Source organism: Pyxicephalus adspersus, chromosome 6 (genome assembly GCF_032062135.1).
Source record: "Pyxicephalus adspersus chromosome 6, UCB_Pads_2.0, whole genome shotgun sequence".
Lineage (NCBI taxonomy): Eukaryota > Metazoa > Chordata > Amphibia > Anura > Pyxicephalidae > Pyxicephalus > Pyxicephalus adspersus.
Genome location: NC_092863.1, coordinates 53,904,069 through 53,922,537, shown reverse-complemented (window position 1 = coordinate 53,922,537; position 18,469 = coordinate 53,904,069). Strand labels below are relative to the sequence as shown.

General features: G+C 38.2%; 2 protein-coding genes across 3 annotated transcripts in view; one reads left to right on the top strand and one right to left on the bottom strand.

The window, feature by feature from the left end:
• Positions 1-6,147, bottom strand: part of KNTC1 (kinetochore associated 1) — a 50,401-nt gene extending 44,254 nt beyond the window's left edge. The window contains exons 1-3 of the mRNA XM_072413931.1: positions 6,037-6,147; positions 1,318-1,466; positions 940-1,060 (exon numbers count right to left, since the gene is read on the bottom strand). Of these exons, the coding sequence (XP_072270032.1) occupies positions 940-1,060; positions 1,318-1,466; positions 6,037-6,136 (370 nt within the window). The 5' untranslated portion in view covers positions 6,137-6,147. The remainder of the gene's footprint in view (positions 1-939; positions 1,061-1,317; positions 1,467-6,036) is intronic.
• Positions 6,148-6,164: 17 nt separating this feature from the next.
• On the top strand, positions 6,165-17,822 carry RSRC2 (arginine and serine rich coiled-coil 2). 2 transcript variants are annotated; one of them, XM_072415789.1, is made up of 9 exons: positions 6,165-6,305; positions 9,600-9,747; positions 9,832-9,869; positions 13,394-13,581; positions 13,802-14,059; positions 14,860-14,939; positions 15,071-15,303; positions 16,437-16,526; positions 16,964-17,822. In XM_072415789.1, the coding sequence occupies exons 1-9, from the start codon at positions 6,300-6,302 to the stop codon at positions 17,141-17,143; spliced, it is 1,221 nt and encodes a 406-aa protein (XP_072271890.1). In that variant the 5' UTR covers positions 6,165-6,299; the 3' UTR covers positions 17,144-17,822. The 2 variants fall into 2 exon arrangements, with proteins under 2 accessions (XP_072271890.1, XP_072271889.1); XM_072415788.1 differs by having other exon boundaries at positions 14,860-14,948.
• The last annotated feature ends 647 nt before the right edge of the window (positions 17,823-18,469 follow it).

The window sequence follows — 18,469 nt, the reverse complement described above, 5'->3', positions numbered from 1 at the left end:
TATAAGCAAAAGGCACACTGTCACTGAGCAATACATACACACATACATGCAAATATACCTCTGACATATACCACAGGGCTGTACAAATATCAGCGGTGCACTCACATGAGTGAGTCATATGTCTAGCAAGTTTGTTTAAAATGTGTTGATGTGTTTCTGATTGCTGGTGGAACATAGCAAGTTCGGTTGAATTGTCTCCATGCGTTTCCTAGTGATGACATACAACACCTACATTCAAATATAGCTCCGACATATAGCACAGCGCTGTACAAAGATGACTGGTGCACTCACATGAGTCTCACTTGTATGGCAAGTTTGGTTGAAATGTCTCAATGCGTTTTCAAGTGATAGTGAAACACACACTCATTATATATATATATATATAGATTATTAAACAGGATTTTTAGTGCCAACATATTACGCAGCACTGAAAAATAAATAGGAGTTGCAAATGACAGACATATACAGACAGTGACACAGGAGCAGGAGAGGACCCTGCCCCAAAGAGCTGACAATCTAGGAGGTGAGGGAAGAAACACACAATAGGAGGACGTATTTAAAATAAAGAAAAAGGGTTACAGGTATTATGAATAATGGACCAATTACTAAAACCTTTAAATGTCTAGTTGCTATAAAGGTGCCAATGAAAGAATTAAACTGTAACAGATTTTATGTAGGTAAACATTTGTGACCTGTTCATTTTTTTAATGCATCACCAAGTCAAAATTTAAAATGAGCAGGTGGGTCACATGATCAATCCCTCCAAAGAAAGAATTCAGGTTTTTTTCCACTACTCCTAATTAGAAACAGCAATACATTTTTTAAAGCTAGAACCAAATTACCTTCAAAACCCATGCACTAAACTTATCCTTGTTCTAACATCTGCCTTGTTTGGTTTTGGGTAGCAGAATGCATCAGACTGTTGTTTCATGAACTTACCAAACTGTAGTTGGAGTTGAAGAGACTGACAAATGCTGTCAAGTAGGCATACAGATTTGTCAACAACAATTATACATCCTTCGTTGGAATTGAAAGCAAACAGTTTGGGATTGACAGTCACCTTAAAAAAAGGAAACCACATTAGTTAGTGTAAATGAAAGGACAAATATGAATGTAAATGTTAACAGTGTTGAAATCCAAAAAATGCCACCTTATGCCACATTCATAAAAAATACTGTATATAAGACCTTACTGAACAAAAAAACACTACTATCAGACTGATGATGACAGCAATTACAAATATAGGCATCATAAAAAGTTATACTCATGCCTACATGCCTTCATTTTTTTTTCAATACCACGCTAACAGAGTCTTACCTTTTCAGTTGATGAAATTTTGAGTAGAGTGTCAACTTGATATAAAGCTGTGCCACTTTCCTGCCGTGAATCAATATTCAAGCGGCAGCTTCCAGTGTCATCATTAGCTAAAATTTCAATATCATTCCACATTTTGACAGCAGGGTTATCTGTAGTTGAAATTGAAAACCATCACTCAATCAGTCCATAATCCAAACAAAGGCAATACTTACTATTGAAAATGTATGTCAAAGCAAAAAAAAAAAAAAAAACACTTATTTATTACATATCAGAAATACTTGGGCAGATGTGTCAATTGAGATATTAGATCTGCCATCCACCACAAACACAAAACACTACTACTAACTAGTTTTAGAACAGTTCAGTTTTACCCATTAGTTACCCGTTTTATAATGCCATTACATTGATTGTAAGCTCTTATGGGCAGAGTCCTCTCCTCCTGTGTCCTGTCTGTCATTTGCAACCCTGATTTAATGTACAGTGCTGGGTAATATGTTGGCGCTATATAAGTCCTGATATAATAATAATAATTTACACATAAATGGGAGTAGCTTGTGCTGGGAACTAATAATATTTGACACTTTATTCTTTGGGGATAGATCAGCTTTGCAGGTGTTCGTTTCCTTAAAGAAATACACTTAAATTGTTTTTTTTTATTTCATTGTATTGAGGCTGGTTAGTCATTTTTTTTTACAGAATTCAATATATATAAGGTATAGAAAATCCTTTCTAACTAAACTCCTTGTATAGTGCAAATTGGAAATCACGTGCACTTGTAGGCTGGGATGTACCCCTTCATGACCTGACCTTGGACTAGCACCCTTACCCTTGAATGGCCAGGGCTAAATAAAAGTTCTTCTTTTTCCAAACCATGTTCCCTGTGAAAGCATTCCTTTGCTGTTGTGGATGTATTTTATTTTATTTTTACTTAATCTGTTGTATATCTTGCTACCTTATGTTAACGGTCACCTAGACGGCCTTGCCCAACTCCTCAACTGAGTATGCTTTTAAAGCGCCCCTATACTGAGAAAACAAAAAACCACCAGGAGGTAGTACTATCTGGCCACTATTACAACTCTAAAGTACACCGCACATGTACCATGTAGCTTAGACCCTAGCTCTGTGCGACGTTTAACTCTGTTCCCTGGGCTTACACCTAATCTGTTATCAAGCCTTATCATTTATCTCCTGCCTCTCCTTTGGCCCAGTCTTTCTATATTGGGTACCTAGACCTTTGTAAGGTCTTCCTCATTACATCCCTTCCTCTATTTACTAATGTCTTGGTGGCCAAGCAAGTGCTGAGACGGTGCTAATAGCCTCCTGGGGCTGAGCGGGAGCTCAACTATAAGCAAAGCCTGAGGCGTTAGATTGAGGAAAAGACTTTTGAAAAAGCACTGGCATTTGACTATGGCCTTACAAATGGTTACAAATGTTTTGGAGAGATGAAGCTAAACTCTAGGCAAGCGGCTAAATTAAAAAATGAAATGCATATAACATTGCAGTTTTACTTGCTATACAGTTTATATTTTTGTCCATCAAGTCCTAAGTTTACTCAGTCCTGTCAAGTTAAAATACAACTATAGGTTCCTGTAAGAGTCTCCAAAGTGATCCTAAATGCAATGAACAAGTCTCGTAAAGTCAACAATTATTTTCCTCTATCTTCATTTACATTGTATTTGTTCCCTGCCAGACTTTGCAGCATACAGTAGGAGGGTATCAGCAGCAGAGGCAGTGCTGTCAATCTACAAAGCAGGACAGAGTACAGCCAGGTACTGATTGACCAGCTACAGGCTTGTGATATAGAAATGTCAGTGCTGATTATTGCACCGCCCCCCAGAATATGGTTCTACAGCCTACTCAAGAGCAGAAACCCTGCACTGAATTCAGGATCAGCACAGCATTGTTACCGCACCATTACTGGCAGTATTCAACCCAGACATTTTTAAGATGGGTGAGAAGAAATTATAGGTGGGTGGCAGTCCTGTATTGTGACCCAACTCTTCAGTAATCACCCAAAATCAGCTGGGTGGTTACTGAAAAGTGCTGGGTGGTGCGTCTGACTGGAACCAGCAATAGGTGGACTTAACCAACGGGTTCAAACAAATATTTGTAAAACTTTACAGGGGGAAAAACGTACAGATAAACTTATACAATTATTTTTTTATGGGAGAATATACTTCTACAATAAAGAGTACCTCAAGTTGAGATGTTCTTTTTTATTATCTGCAGAATTTTTTTTTAAGCTGGGTGGGAAGAAGCTGAAGTTGGGTGATCAAAAAAGAGTAGGGCAACACAAACATTATGTTCCCAGTTGTCGTTGTTGCCATAGAAATCCAGTAACCTCTATAATTCTGTCAGTTTTTTACAACCAACCTATACTTTGTTTCAACTTCCTAATGCCCACCTTCTCAGTATGTCCACAGTTTTCATTGTCTTTGTATTATACCCCCAACACTGCTCCTGTATTGTGAATCAGCTAGTCAGTAAAAAAAATACTGAAAAATGCCGGGTGGTGCAACCAGCTACAATGGTCTAGGGCAGGGGTCAGCAACTCGCGGCTCTTCAGCCTCCTTCTTGTGGCTCCCTTTGGCCACAGACGGGAGATCCCTGATGGGGGATCCCCTTCCTCCAGTTACTGCTGAGGAGGGGGATTCCCCTTCCGGTGTTCTAATGAAAAAATCTACCCTCAAAATAAATCTACCAGGGGGCGTGTACAAATGGGCATGCATAATGACTTCATTGTGTAAGTTTCACAGCTGTGTTTGTGTAGGAATGCTGCATGTCATGTACTGCAGCCTTACATCCCTCCCAATACAAACCTCCGTATCTCCTAAACAGTATGTCCAACCGACCTGAAATTTTCAGGGTACATAGGGGACCCTCATGGATAGCATTCTTAACAAATTTCAAAATATGGGGGTCTTAATTATAAAAATATAGTTAAAATTAAACATCATGGTTAAACATACAAATTATGAACCCCCCGGGCCACTTACATGACAAGAAGGGGTGAACCCCAAATTTTTACCTACCTGTCACAAAACTAGAAATGTCATACTACACTACCCTGTTCCCTTCCCTACTTTGAACCCCAATTTCTCTGGAACAGGGAAATGTACAAAACCAAAAATGTGGGTGCACATGGGGGACAGCTGTGCCTAACACCCCCTAAAGTTTCATCATTAGGCCATCGTCAGAACATAAAAAACTCTGCCCATCAAAAAATCTACCCTGTTTAAATGTAAGTTTCTTAAGATTTATTCCTACAATGTAATATTTGATATACATAATTATTTAGGCTATATATTCATTTATTTACGTAACTTTGTATTATTATTATATAATAATACAAGTATATTTAATTACTTATTAATCTATTTATCAATTATCAAATAAATTACCTATTATTTTTGGGAAAACGAATTGATTGCTGGACTTTCAAATATAAAACTATATACAAGAAAGATTACTGCTTACTGTAATCATGAGTATATTAAATCCAGCGAAATATAATAAATACTGCACAAATTTATAAAATAAATCATGATACTAGGGGCATAGTTCAGTGTTAAATTTATTTCAAAGTAGGCCTACACATGCACACTGCACTTCTGTTTATTGTATTCTGGTGTTATAACAGGAAAAATTCAAAAAAGATTAAAACTTTTAAAAGTTTATAAACTGTGTTATGTTTTGCGGCTCCAGACTATTTTTCTTTAGTGGAAAGGGGGAAAAATGGCCCTTTTGATAGTAAAGGTTTCTGACCCCTGGTCTAGGAAGAATATTGAATTCCAATAGTAGGTGGAGGTGTTCTCCTTAGGACATTGGAGTTGGGAATGAATGACCTCTCATACACATACGTGGGAGTTACATTATTTAGGTCTGGCCAATCAGGATAGCCAGTGACCCTGAACCAGGAAAAGGACGGAGATAACATGCTGGCACTGGCTAGACCACTAGCGAAGAAGTAGACTGGTGACATCACAAAGCCTCTAGCCTGCTGATTGGACAGTAAATGAAGAAGAATAAGAGGGATGAAGTTATCTCTTTCCTCCTCCCAGCTTTTTACTTTGTAAATCTGCATGCAGAATATCAGACGGGCTCTGCCCTGCCATCACCCAATCTGCGTTCTTAGATAGAGAGGTTGTACGGGGTCAATACTAAATGAAGTGCGGGTCCTTACACTAAAACCCATGTCATGATTTAATAATAAATATTTGTATTACTGGCATATTGTATATCATGGAGCCCTGCTGATTAGTGTGATGTACAAGAAGAGCATTTACGTGGATGCAATGATAAAAAAAGAAAGCTTTAGATGCAGTAACCCATAGCAACCAATTAACAGACAATATGCAGAAGCCATGGCAGGAAGAGTTGAGTTGTGATTGGCTGAAATGATGTAATGCACTGACACTGAAATGAAATGTGTACTGAGGAGCACTGAAGCAGACATTGCTTTGTAAAATGCTGCTTTCCTGGCTGTCGGTGGCCTCATTATAGTGACAGACCTAGAAGAAGATAGTGAAGTCCTAGGGCAGGACTAATCTGTGTTTTCCCAGGCCATGGGGCTAAGCAGCACCACAGCTAGATAAGTGTCATAACAATGACAGGCCGGGTGTTTGTCAGGAAAGCCTTAGGGCCAATAATGTATAGGAGATGGGATATGACCATAGTGATAGAATAAGAGCTCCATGGCCAGTCCTGCACACCGCTCACCAAATCTCTTCCTCGCCCCTTCACATCGCTCGGCTCGCTCCCTTCTCTCACTTGAATTTGGCGGGATGGATTCCGTGACGTCACCAGCATTTCCCATCATGCTGCGCGCGGCGGGCGCTTCCTTTGTGCTCCCTCACAAGGCTCTGTGAGCCCCGCCCGATTCTGTGGAAACTACGCCGCTCTGTGTCGCCACTGCTGGGCTGGATCTTCTTCTTCGACGGCTCGGCGAGGCTGAACGGAGAGGACTCGGCTTCGTCTAAGAGATGGCGGTAAGCAGTGAGCTCGGAGCCGTGGCCTTTTCCGGGGGGCAGAGAGAGAGAGAAAATGGCGTCGCGGCTTCGCCATGGCCTATGTGCACCCCTGGCCCCCCTGTGTTATGTACCGAGGATCTGCTAGGCCCGCTTACAATGCTCAGGCCGGAGATAACCACTATAATGTCACAATTGTGACTTGTATCCCATATACAGCTATAGCTGTGCAATCATTGCTGGGGATCATCATCCGGGCCTAGTGCGAGCTATAGGAAGATGGAATGATGGCGCCGGCTGTATCCGGGAACATTGCCCATCAGGGAAATCCATCCCATCCCGTGTGAAATATATAATACAGGCCGAGCCTCCATGGTATATACACTGCCAGGAATCAGAGAATTACATGATATTCCTGTGTACAGGGATCTGATGCTTTGTGTTCCTGAATTAGGAATAATCCTGTGTGGGTTGGTATGTCAGGGTCCTATTTATTTCCCATAATATGACAGGATCCTTTCTATTTTACATAATATTCTATTATCCAAGTGCTGGAGGTGATACACCAGCCAACACTTTTATTCTGGTTACCTCATGAAATGCCTGAAGTGAAACCTAAAGAGGAACTAAACCTCATCCAAAACAACAAAACTCCACTTAAGTTCAATCCGACCTGAGGTTTCTTCCATTGAGTCCCACGTCATCCTGGTATCCATCTCCGCGCAGCCATCTTCTCTTCTTCCGGGTTCTTCTTCCTACGTCACCCAACCCAGGCGTGAGATCGGATGATGTAGATGGGTAATAAACTTGCCCATTTCACTGCGCATGCTTGACATCTGTGATTTTTTTTCCCTTTTGATGAAAGGGCTCCTTTTGCGCATGCCCGAGTTGCTCAGGCATGCGCAGGAGGAGCACGGAGGAGGCTTTGCGTTCCCATTCATTCTCGATCGCCTCGGCAATTGAAAATTAGGGGGCGGTGCTGCACCCTCTTTAAAAACAAACAGAATTTTTAACTTGCATTAATGGGTTGTCTGCCCTTTTATGTAAAGTGAAAATTCTAAGTTTAGGTACGCTCTAAACAAACAAAAAAAATCCCTTATCTTGGCTTGTGAATGGATCGAGGGCTATTAACAGGTACAGTGCAGCACTGTCTCAGCTTCCCTTTTCTTTCCATCTTATTTCTTGCGGGTTGTGCTCATGTCACTTACATTTGGTGAGGGATCAGGCTGCGTTTTCCAGATGTGAAAATATATCTGCTGATCCCATTGTGCATGTGTGAAATGGAGCACATTTTTTAAATATATAAGTATATACATATACACATTAGAACAGTGGTCCCCAACCTTTTGTAACTTGTAGACCCCTAAATGTACAGACCATGCATTATCGGGAAGCCGTGTGTCACTCAAAGGGGAAGAAACTTCCCCTATAGTGATGTCATAATGCCAGAACCCACCCACTCTTCCATTGCAGGTCTGAGTCTCCAGGGACACGACCCGCCCACTGTCCTGAGCCTGTGATGCGTATTGGAGACGTGGCCTGTGGCTCTGGACAGTGCACCCCCCCCAGCGTGGTACTTCTTCTGACCCCGCTGGGGGGTGCACCGCCAAAGCCACGCACCAGGGGTTTGGGGAGCCCTACATTAGAAGAAACTCTCTTGACGTATGCAAGATCTCAGGCATGCACAGAAGGAGCAGCTCAAATCCTCCTTGGATATGTGATTTAATAATCCTAGGGGATTATTAAGGGGACGGAACCTCCCCAAGAAAGTCTATAAAATATAGGTAGGTCCACTTTATAGTGCGACTAAACAGAAAAAAACATGAGTGGGCAGGTGGTTTATAGTATGTGTGATTACCATACTCACTCGCCTGTTTTCAATGTAAGTACGTTGAGCTCCTGGTATAATCCCGTGGCTGCTGGGAATGAATTCACTCCTGCCGTATGTCATTCCTTTACACAGAAAAGGACCGGGTAAACATGGCAGCGACCAGGCGAGCACAGATGGTTATTTCATCCTTCTGTAATAAAGGAATTAGAGAGATTTCTTCTAGGGGAAGTAATTGAAAATCTCTCAAATGGTGCACAGACGAAACCACATTTTTAGTGGAGTGATGAAGGGTTGAAACACCTGACAATGTTTTTTGCCTGTACCTAGATTTGATGGAACATCTACCAAAATGAGGTAAAATACAGAACTAAAGAAATTTAACACCTCTTCATCTAAAAGTAGAAAAATAGTGGAAAAATTCTGTAGATGGTGAATATTGCATTCTGCGTTTTGGCTACGGGCACATCTTCTACATTGCAGCTTAAAATTCACTATATTTTTTGTTTCAGTGCATTCATCCTCACTGAAATCCATGTTAACATGGAACTAATGTTTTAAAATATTTCAAAATCCAGGTGGCTATTGCAGAAAGGGACAGGCGATGTCCCCTTTGCAAGAATCTGTCTCACCTGCTGATTGCTCCAGGAAACTGTCCAAGAAGCTGATTGCGCAGCGCAATGGTGGTTGCCAGGGTAACCCGGTAATCCCATCCTCCCTTGTGTGTGCTGGGAATGAACGAATTCCCACACAGGTACATCATCCTGACGTGACCAATCAAGGTGGAGAAAAATCGTAAAGGGAAATGAGAAAAGAAAGAAAATGGTTCCCTGCGATGGAACAAGGAAAGGTGAGTTAGTGCAGCTTTGTTTCACAATGATGGCTCCTTCATTAGGGCTATGATCATTCCACATATGTCTGTATTCAGTCTACATTCATCTTGTGTTGGGCTATACATTTGAATACAAAAACAAACTTTTGTTTATTTTTTTCTGTTATCAATCTGAATGTAGGCAAAAAAGCACATTATTGCTATAATGCTGACTGTAAACCTGTACTGAGTCCATAGTTCTGTTACCTAATACAGACTCAAACACTGGTTGGTCTGTGTGAGCTCTACCATAATAAAACAAAAATCTACCATAAAAAAACAGTAATAATGTAATTTTTTTTTCTAACCTCTCCTTTTTTGGCTGACTATTTTGGGATAAGGGCTGTGGGATAAGGAGCAAATATTGTGTACCTGGAGTGTGCAAAATGTACCTACTCCGACTTGCAAACTATCCAAAAAGCCTTCTGATGATACTGAAATGCTTGTTCTGTGTCAGAGACTGTATTAAACCAGTGGTCAGTCAGGCAGCTTATTTGAAGGTTAACAGTAATTGCTGCTGTATTACTGTAATGACTGGTCTAGTTTAGAAGAATAGATTAATATAAGGATTAGAATTTTGTTTTCTAACCATTAATATTTAAATAATATTTTATAGTCGAGTGATACAGATCACGATGGAGGCTCCCTGGATAGCTGCTCACCTACATTAGAAAAACGAATGGAAGAATGTGATCCATCAAAGTCCCCTGCAACATACAGACAATATTCGAGGTCGCGTTCAAGAGAACGCAAACGGAAGACTGGTAAGTTGGGTATGTGTTTATTTTTTATTTTTTTGGACAGTTTAAAGTCCCTTTAACGTACTTTGTTACTTTCTAATTTTACAGATCACGAAGGGAAGAAACGCCGGAGTCGAAGCAAAGAGGTAATTAATACTTTGTAGTGTTCATGATTATATGTCTTTGTTTATATTGGGGATTGTTATACTCCATGGTAAGTAGTGCAGAAGTATTTAAAATCATTGAAAATTTCACCATATTGTTTATGGTGCATTTTATTTTGTTAGATTCCATTTAATTGCATTTATTACAGCTTCAGCAGTATCTAAATTCATTTTAATTTATTCTGCTAAAGTCTAATGAATCTGAACAGCAGAATCCATGAGCTGACTTCATTGAAATATATTATGGTGCAAGATATTGCATATTTAGTGTTTTCCCTTTTGTAATGTAGCTGTTCATGTCTCTGTAATACTTTGTTGCTTAGTAGTGCACTTATGATACTGCAAGCTGGAATAGTATTCAAACCATATATGGTGATCGCTTGTGATAGGAAGCATTATTATAAAAATTGATTATTGTGCCTAGACTACATGATAACTTTTCTATAATAAATCATACTCAGCGTGCTAAAGCACGAAGAGACTGAACTGAAGACGCTGCTGACTCATAGCAAAAAAATAAGCCTACTTCACGATAAGGTAACTATCAGTCATTCAACCTCCTATTTGACTTGTAAAATAATTTGAGTTAATTGTTTAAGGATATTTTTTTACAGTAAGTGTTAGCATTTGTTATTATTAGTATACTCTTAAGCCTCTGTAGGTTTTTTATGTTAAAAGTGAAATCTCTATTTTTTTTTTTTCTCTCGAGGGTTATATCAAGTGTCATTCTCGATGACAGATTTGGTTGTTCCCAGCTAAATGTGGGAAGCCAAAAGTGGAAAAACATTTTGGGTAAACATGTAATTGACCCGTGGAAAAAACATATTATTTATTGATTATTATAAATTCAGTAGAAATTAATCATTCTACTAAACATGTTAACTTATCCTTTGGTTTTCTGTTTTAAGTGTAGGGCCCTTGCCTTTTCATTCTATGGGTGTTGGCTGGGGAAAATTGTTATCCCATCATTTTGCATTATTAAAAAAAATAATAAAAATTTTTTTATATAATATATATTTTTAGTTTTCATTACCCAGTAAAAAAACTGACTACTAATTTTCCTCATACATTTTTTTAATTCCTATAGTAACTAATGGTATCAAACACCAATGTTTTTGGTGCTGAACAATTCCTTGACTTCAATTTCTTGAAGATACTAGAACCTACATGTTGGGCAGATGCCAATTCACAATTACTTTTTTTCCAGTGTGAATGAAAAAGGTTTCCTTTATTTTGAATTTAAAAGCTAGACTCCAGGCTTCCCCAAAGTGCAGCATTTATATGTACTAAAATGTGCAGGACTAAATGTAGTTTGGTTGCCTGATTAGTCAATATATGGGTTACAATGGGACAAAATATCAATTCTTTCTTGGGGGAATGTATTAGATACAAACTCCTGTTTGTAGGTTTGTGCTGTTCTTGGAATTAGGTGGCTTAGATGCCCCTCCAGCTAACTAATAATGTGAGCATGCATAAGGGAGTATGCAAAGTGGATTGCCCTGTCCCATAGATACACAGGATGACTGACTTAGCTTATATTATTAGCTAGGTTTTCAAATGGAAGTATGGTAGGTCATACAGAAAATGGCTTAAAATCCAACCCATCGCCAATTGAATGTGGTTGTTAGTCTCTGCACTGTTTTGGTGTTTTTGAAGTAAACCTATCTGATAAAAAAAGGGCAGTAATTCTTTCTGAAAGTGTTAATTGCCTGGCTTTTATGTTGATCCTCTGACTTCTTTACTTTAGTTCACGATCATATAACAAGTATGCGGGTTATCTAAAGTTGTAATAAAGTTTATTTCCTCATATGAACACACTCTGATCTGCATCTCGGTGATAAAAAGAGCATTAATGTCAGCTATGCCAAGAGAAATACAGGCATTTACATTTTTTACCCCATTTTTAGCTGTGCTAGTTACCTTCGTCATATTAATCCTCTGAATTCAGTGATTCAGGAAATAGTAAAGAAAATAAATTTAAGATGACATCCAGTTTGTGGGCATCTTCATAAGCAGAGTTCCACAACAAAAGTTTTTATATTTGTGTCGGCATAGTTTTCTTTAGAGACATTGTGATCTTTGTTGATGCCAGGCTGTCTATCTTCTTGAAAAGCCATTCCTATATATTTGTCTGATCCCTCACCTCTCCTTTCTTCACAGCTGCCACTTACTGGACTGATGCAAATAATTTAAGAACAGTGATATCGCCCCAGTTATATGTGCAAGTGCTTAGGCCTTCATTTAGATGCCACAGCTGAGTACTGTCACATGTTCCTTCCTACCTGAAAGTGTCAGGTGCTGTAAATGACTCCAAAGAAGGAGGGTTAGTAAGGTGAATATTGTGGGGGCTTTTCCCTTCATGGGCAAGGTTATAGTTCCTCATTAAAGCAGAATATTAAATGACAGACAAACAGTTAATTTAAGGGTTTCACTTTTGCTTGTGTTTTCTTGACCTCTGCTTTAAAAATGTAGTACTTACATTAGTAAATATTAGTGGGTTTTGATGATTCTAACTCGGTCAACTTCCAGGTCCTATATTTGTAACTGTAAAAATGGTGCAACTATAGTACAAAGTTTAATTAAAGCACTGATGCATGTGTGTTCATATTACTTGCAAGTGCTCTAATATTAGACTGGTATTTTTAGCTTTGCCAGGCTCATATGTAACTAAAGTCCTAAAGAATAGATGGGAATATATTGGCATGAAATGAGATCATGTTCCTTGTTATACACATTTAGATCCAAACAATGAATTATGTTTTGCTTGTTTTTGGATTACAAAAATTGGCCATATCCCATCCAACTAAAGAGAGCAGGACGTTTTTCAGTGATTTATTAAATTATTTACCACGTTGGTGTTTAGTCAGGAAAAAGAATACATACTCAAAGAATTCAAATTCTGTAAGGACAAAGTATAAGAGGTGCCATTGCTGTCTACTGGTGTTTGAAAAGGGAATTTTGGGACTTCATCCTTCCTACACTAATTGTGAATTCGATGTCTATAACAAGATTGCAGTCAGTGAAAACCACACATCTGATCTTTGGTTCTTAATGCTTTGTTTTTGTTTTTTTTGGGGGGGGGCATCTATTTATTGTGGGGAAAAACTGGAGCATAATGAGGACCCCAGGGCATGCAACTTTACCAAAAGTCTGTGGCAGAATCTTTCAAACTGTCATCCTGAGTATCTCTAGTTACATCATAATATTGCATTTTTTTTAAAGGTAGATGATGCTGCAAGTTTTGTCTCAGCAACTAGTTCTAAGCAAATATTGCTCAAGGAGAGGTCAGGGAATTTTCTTGTTATTACGTGGAAGCATTTCGTATATGGTATTTGCAGTTTTCTGGCAGTCAGTAGAAATCCAAAGCCTAAGGTTTGGTTTAAGGTTTAAATTTTATCGCTAAGGTTACAAAAGTTACTTCACATCCTTTGTCACTCGTTTGACACCTATACTAACTCTCTTTGTTGCACTATTTTCCTGAAAGAACCAAATTCTTCTTAAAACAGGGTCGAAGACATGCGTCCAAAGAGAAATCGTCAAAGAAACACCGTTCTGACGACATAATTGACAGAGATCATTCAGAGAGAGTCAGAGAACGGCTTAATTCAACAGAAAATGGTGAAGAAAGACATCGTCGCAAGGATCGGAGGGCATCTAGAGGCAAAAGTTATTCCAGGTCCAAATCACGTGAAAGGTAAAATTAAATGTGTGTTTTGTGGCAGTCCCGTCTATTTTATGTTACAAAATGTTTCATATGGCAGGTAGTGTCCAGCTATACTATTTTCAGTAAAACGAGGAATGATGCTCTTTTTTTTTTTTTTCAATTTTTATTATTGATATTAAAGGTAGCCTGTATTGAGAAAATATACAAATTGCCAATATTAACCAATGTTTATGAAAATTTCATGTACCAGACGACATCGTAGCAGGAGTCGTGAAAGGAAAAAATCCCGTTCAAGGAGCCGAGAAAGGAAGCGACGACCCCGTTCACGATCAGGATCCAGAACCAGACACCGTCACAAGAGCAAAAGTAGAAGTCCTCCGAGGGAGAAAAAGAAGAGACCAGAAAAACCAAGAAGGCATAGTAGGAGTCGAAGTCGAACACCACCAAGCCCACCAGCTTTTAGAGGGAGAAATACTGCTATGGATGCTCAAGAAGCTTTGGCTAGGAGGTAATACTTGAATTGCACACATTTTTTTTTTTTTTTCTTCAAGCCTTTCTGCATTTGCTCATTTCCTCCTCCTCTATGCACACACATAAGAGGATTCTCACCCGATACGGTTGGGCTCGTCTTGGGTGAGGTTGCCTGAGGTCATTTATGGATCCATGAATGAACAACTGCTATACAAGTGTAGGGAGGAGAGATTAGCTCAGGGTTACTGCTCTCTGGTTCATAGAACGGCACTCTGTTTACAGCACTTGTTTGTTCATCTGTCACTCTTTTTGCCGCAAAAATCTGGCACTTTGTCATAAAGATTTGTTTCCAGCAACAATAATTGAACTTGTGTACACAGCCTAAGAAAAGTAAATTGGCATTTCATTGCTTTACTTTAGTAAAGACCAGAAATCTATACTGTATACAAATGATTCATTTATATCAGAAGAATGTTTGTGGATTTAGAAATATATCAAATATTTTAAACAAATATACCTAAGGTATTCATTTCAAGGCATCCAAAACAGTGCTAGTCAATAACACTAATTTTTCTGTTCCAGTTCTCCAAAATGTCTGGTAGTCCAGGTTGCATAGTTTTGATTGTTTTATCTGTGAGCCCAATTAGTACAGATCTTTATAGTGCGCAGTTCTTCTTTGTTTCAGAAGCTCACTAGAACACTTTTGTTAAGTGCTAAATGTGTTTGTGTGTTAAACGTTACAGTTGTTTTGTAAGTTCTCTTTCTTTAGTTATTGTAATGCAAAATGCTCTACAATTACTTTATTCTACCCAGGTAACCTCATCTTTTCTTTTCAAGGTTAGAGAGAGCTAAAAAACTACAGGAACAGCGTGAAAAAGAATTGGTTGAAAAGCAGAAACATCAAGAAATTGCAGCAGGTGAGACAGGTACTTTCAGCTACTGATTATTACAAAATAATTTTAAACTTTTAAGAGCAGAAGTTGAGTTTTGAGTGTGTGTACACTTGTCCTATCCCTTAATCAGCCTTTTTTTTTTTTTTTTTTTGCAGTTGCTGTTGCAGGTGGTGGATCTGTTATCAATGTAGCAGCTTTATTGGCCTCAGGAACACAAGTCACCCCTCAAATTGCCATGGCAGCACAAATGGCTGCTATGCAAGCAAAGGCATTGGCAGAGACTGGCATTTCTGTTCCTAGCTATTATAATCCAGCAGCTGTAAATCCAATGAGGTTTGCAGAGCAAGAAAAGAAACGGAAGATGCTTTGGCAAGGCAAGAAGGAAGGGGTAAGTATATTTAGTATTCTTTTGATACAGGGTTTTATGTTTTTAAAGCCGATCTCCAGGCAACATAAATTAAATCTAGACATGGTCCCCTTTGATTCTTCAGTAATGAATCATTTTTTAAAATACCAGCAGCAAGACATTACAATGACAGATTAGTATTGCCATGTCCACATTAAAATCTATTTCCTCCAGAGTTGGTATTTAATGACTTCATTCATTTCTGTAGAAACTAAATATAATGGTGATCTAAACAATAGATCCCTCTTATAGTAATCAGTTACTTCTTTTTAATCAGAGAAAAGCTCTGCTGCAGGATGATTGCTTAAAGCAGAACTATATTCACCTAACCTCTAGTTATGCAATGCTGGCGAGCTTCCTCACTAATGTTAACATCATCCTTGGTTTGCAGTCTTTGGCTGCACCAGTATAAGTAAACTCCCACACATACATAGGAATTCAGCCTGCAAAAGAAGAATTATACTTAACCGTTCAGCAGGCTGTGCCTTAAAAAGTTAGCTCTTTTGCAAAGTTACACTAGTTAACACTTTGTTGGATGCCTGCATCCTCTATTGCATACCATGACTAAACCTGCTCACCTCATCATAGCTGCCATGTTCTGTACAAATTCTGCTGCCTTCTCTTTATCCTTCCAGTGCTGACGTGTGGCCTTGCCCTCATGTTATTTTTAGCATTATTGCTCACACTCGCAGCTGCTGAAAATACTTTCATTGCTTTCAGTTTCTGTACGTGCCTCTAACGTGCCTTCATGTATATAATGTTCTGTTCTGTTTGCTTTGTTACTTTCAAAATTCATTCACTTGTGACGTTTGTGTTGGGGAAGTGCTACTATCCGGGAAGTGGAGTGTCTTTTTTTAGACAGGATGTTATTATTGCTTTTGTTAACGGGGGTTTGCACTCCGAAGGTATTTGAATGGTGATCAAGCTTATCATTTTTTTAGAAAGTCTACCCAAGCCTTTGGGAATTTAACTATTGAAGTTTTAGTTTTTCAAAGAATGAGAGTTTAGTCCTGTTGGTTTTTTTTGCAAATCTGTCCATTTAGCAGTATGTGAAATAAAGAAATAACTGAAAACTTTTGAAAAAAAACAACTATTTAATGTTTTGTCTCCTTTAGGATAAATCTCAGTCAGCAGAAATCTGGGAGAAGCTAAATTTTGGAAACAAGGACCAAAATGTTAAGTTCAGAAAATTAATGGGAATAAAGGTAAGTTGGATGTTAAAAACTTGTATTAAAAAAAATTTGTTTCCATTTGGGAAGGGGGTTATATTAGGAAGACCCGAGGTAGAAAAAAAAACTTTATTCAGGAAAAGGTAGTTAGGCACCAGGGTTAAATGAGAAACATAAGGAGAGATTGTTTTTTTGTTTTTTTTTCCACCTCAGTCTTTGAATGCAGTGGTTCCAATGTCGGATTTTTATTTAACAGAGCTTGGCCCCGGGGAATGGTGGGTTTAGGTCTAAGCAGACAAGTCAGAACATTCTGAAGCATGTTGATGGGTTTCTTGTTCAATTGAGTATTAACAAATTTACTTGTACATTGGTAGCAGTACAAATCTCAGTGCTGATAATAACTTTCTGTTAAAGTAGTAATTTCATTTAAATATGCAAACAGTCCATGTGTTAACCACTCGGTATATTTTTAGAAGGAAGATGAAGCTGGTACTAGTACAGTAAATACAGAAAGCTACAAAACTCTCAAGCAGCAAGAAGAGGTTTTCCGAAACCTGGATGCTCAGTATGAGATGGCAAGATCACAGACTCACACCCAGAGAGGCATGGGCTTGGGTTTTACATCATCAATGCGTGGAATGGATGCTGTTTGAATAAGAAGAAAGGGATGCATCGATTCTGACACTTTGGACTTCTTACTTCATGTCCCTGTAACCAAAAAGCTAGAATCCTAGCTTGCATGGATGTTGCATTGACTTTAACTTATTAAAACAAAATCTATTTTGTAAATATCAGTGATACTGGTGTTCGTGTTATCTGAAGACCATTTTCGTTAAACTACAATAGGAAATAATTTCGGTTTCAACGTTTCTATTTTTTTTTTTTTTTTTTGACATTGAAATGTTTGACTTTAAAAGTATGGTCATCAATATTTTTGTGTCTTTTTTAAACTGAAATAAGTCGGACTGATCCCATTGTTAAATGTATACAAACAGTGAATTTTTCCAGGATTCCTCTTGTCATTCTGGAGGTTCTTTATTATAAGTTACATTCTTTTGTTCTAGGTGTTTTTGCTGTCTAACACATTTAAATATAATTTTATTCAAGGCTGCAGTGGAAAAAAAAAAAGATAATCGGCTATGGTCTTTTTATAAATATATTATACTTTATACCATCATTTTTGCACAGATGTTCTTTTAAACCAAGCTCTTATTGGTTATAGCTCATTATCACTGACTGTAGATGCTATTTGTCCATGCATTCTACTGCTGTAATATACTTCATGGACATAAAAAAAAATTTGTTGTAGAATAAACAATCTCATACTATGTAGTTTGCACTGTACTGTAATAATTTAATGCTGTACAGAAGGTTCTGCCCATCGCCTATGATCTACTTATAATTCTCACTGTTAATATTTATTGTAAACATTAAGGAATATAACTTTTTATTTTAAAGGAACATTCTTCCCAAGAGATCTTAAACGATGAAAACATTCACTAAACAGTTTGGGAAGGGGGAGGGGTGTTATCAGCCCACAAATTTATTCTGTGACGGAACTATTTATATCCACAATGCTATTTTATGTTTAAAAAATTGACACTGTACTTTCTACACTATCAGTGTGATTTAATAACAGAAAGGTTTCTCTGAAGACGGGGGACCTAACTGTGGGGTGGGGGGTAATTACAACTCCCTGGTTTTGTTTAATGCTTCATATTCAGAAGCCATTCTTCAAATGTTACCTTAACCTAGTCACTAAAATCCTATGTTTTAACTTCCTAATGGAATTTTCAATGTTTTTCAAACCTACATCTTTCATTTATACTCAAACCTTTTTAGTCTGATTTTAGGTGCCATTGTTTGCATCTGTGTGTCATTATCAATACAGTTGAATAATAATGTGCCATAGTTTGGGTTTTGCATAAACAAAAATGCATTATTCTACCACAACCTATGAATTTAGATGGACTGCCAAA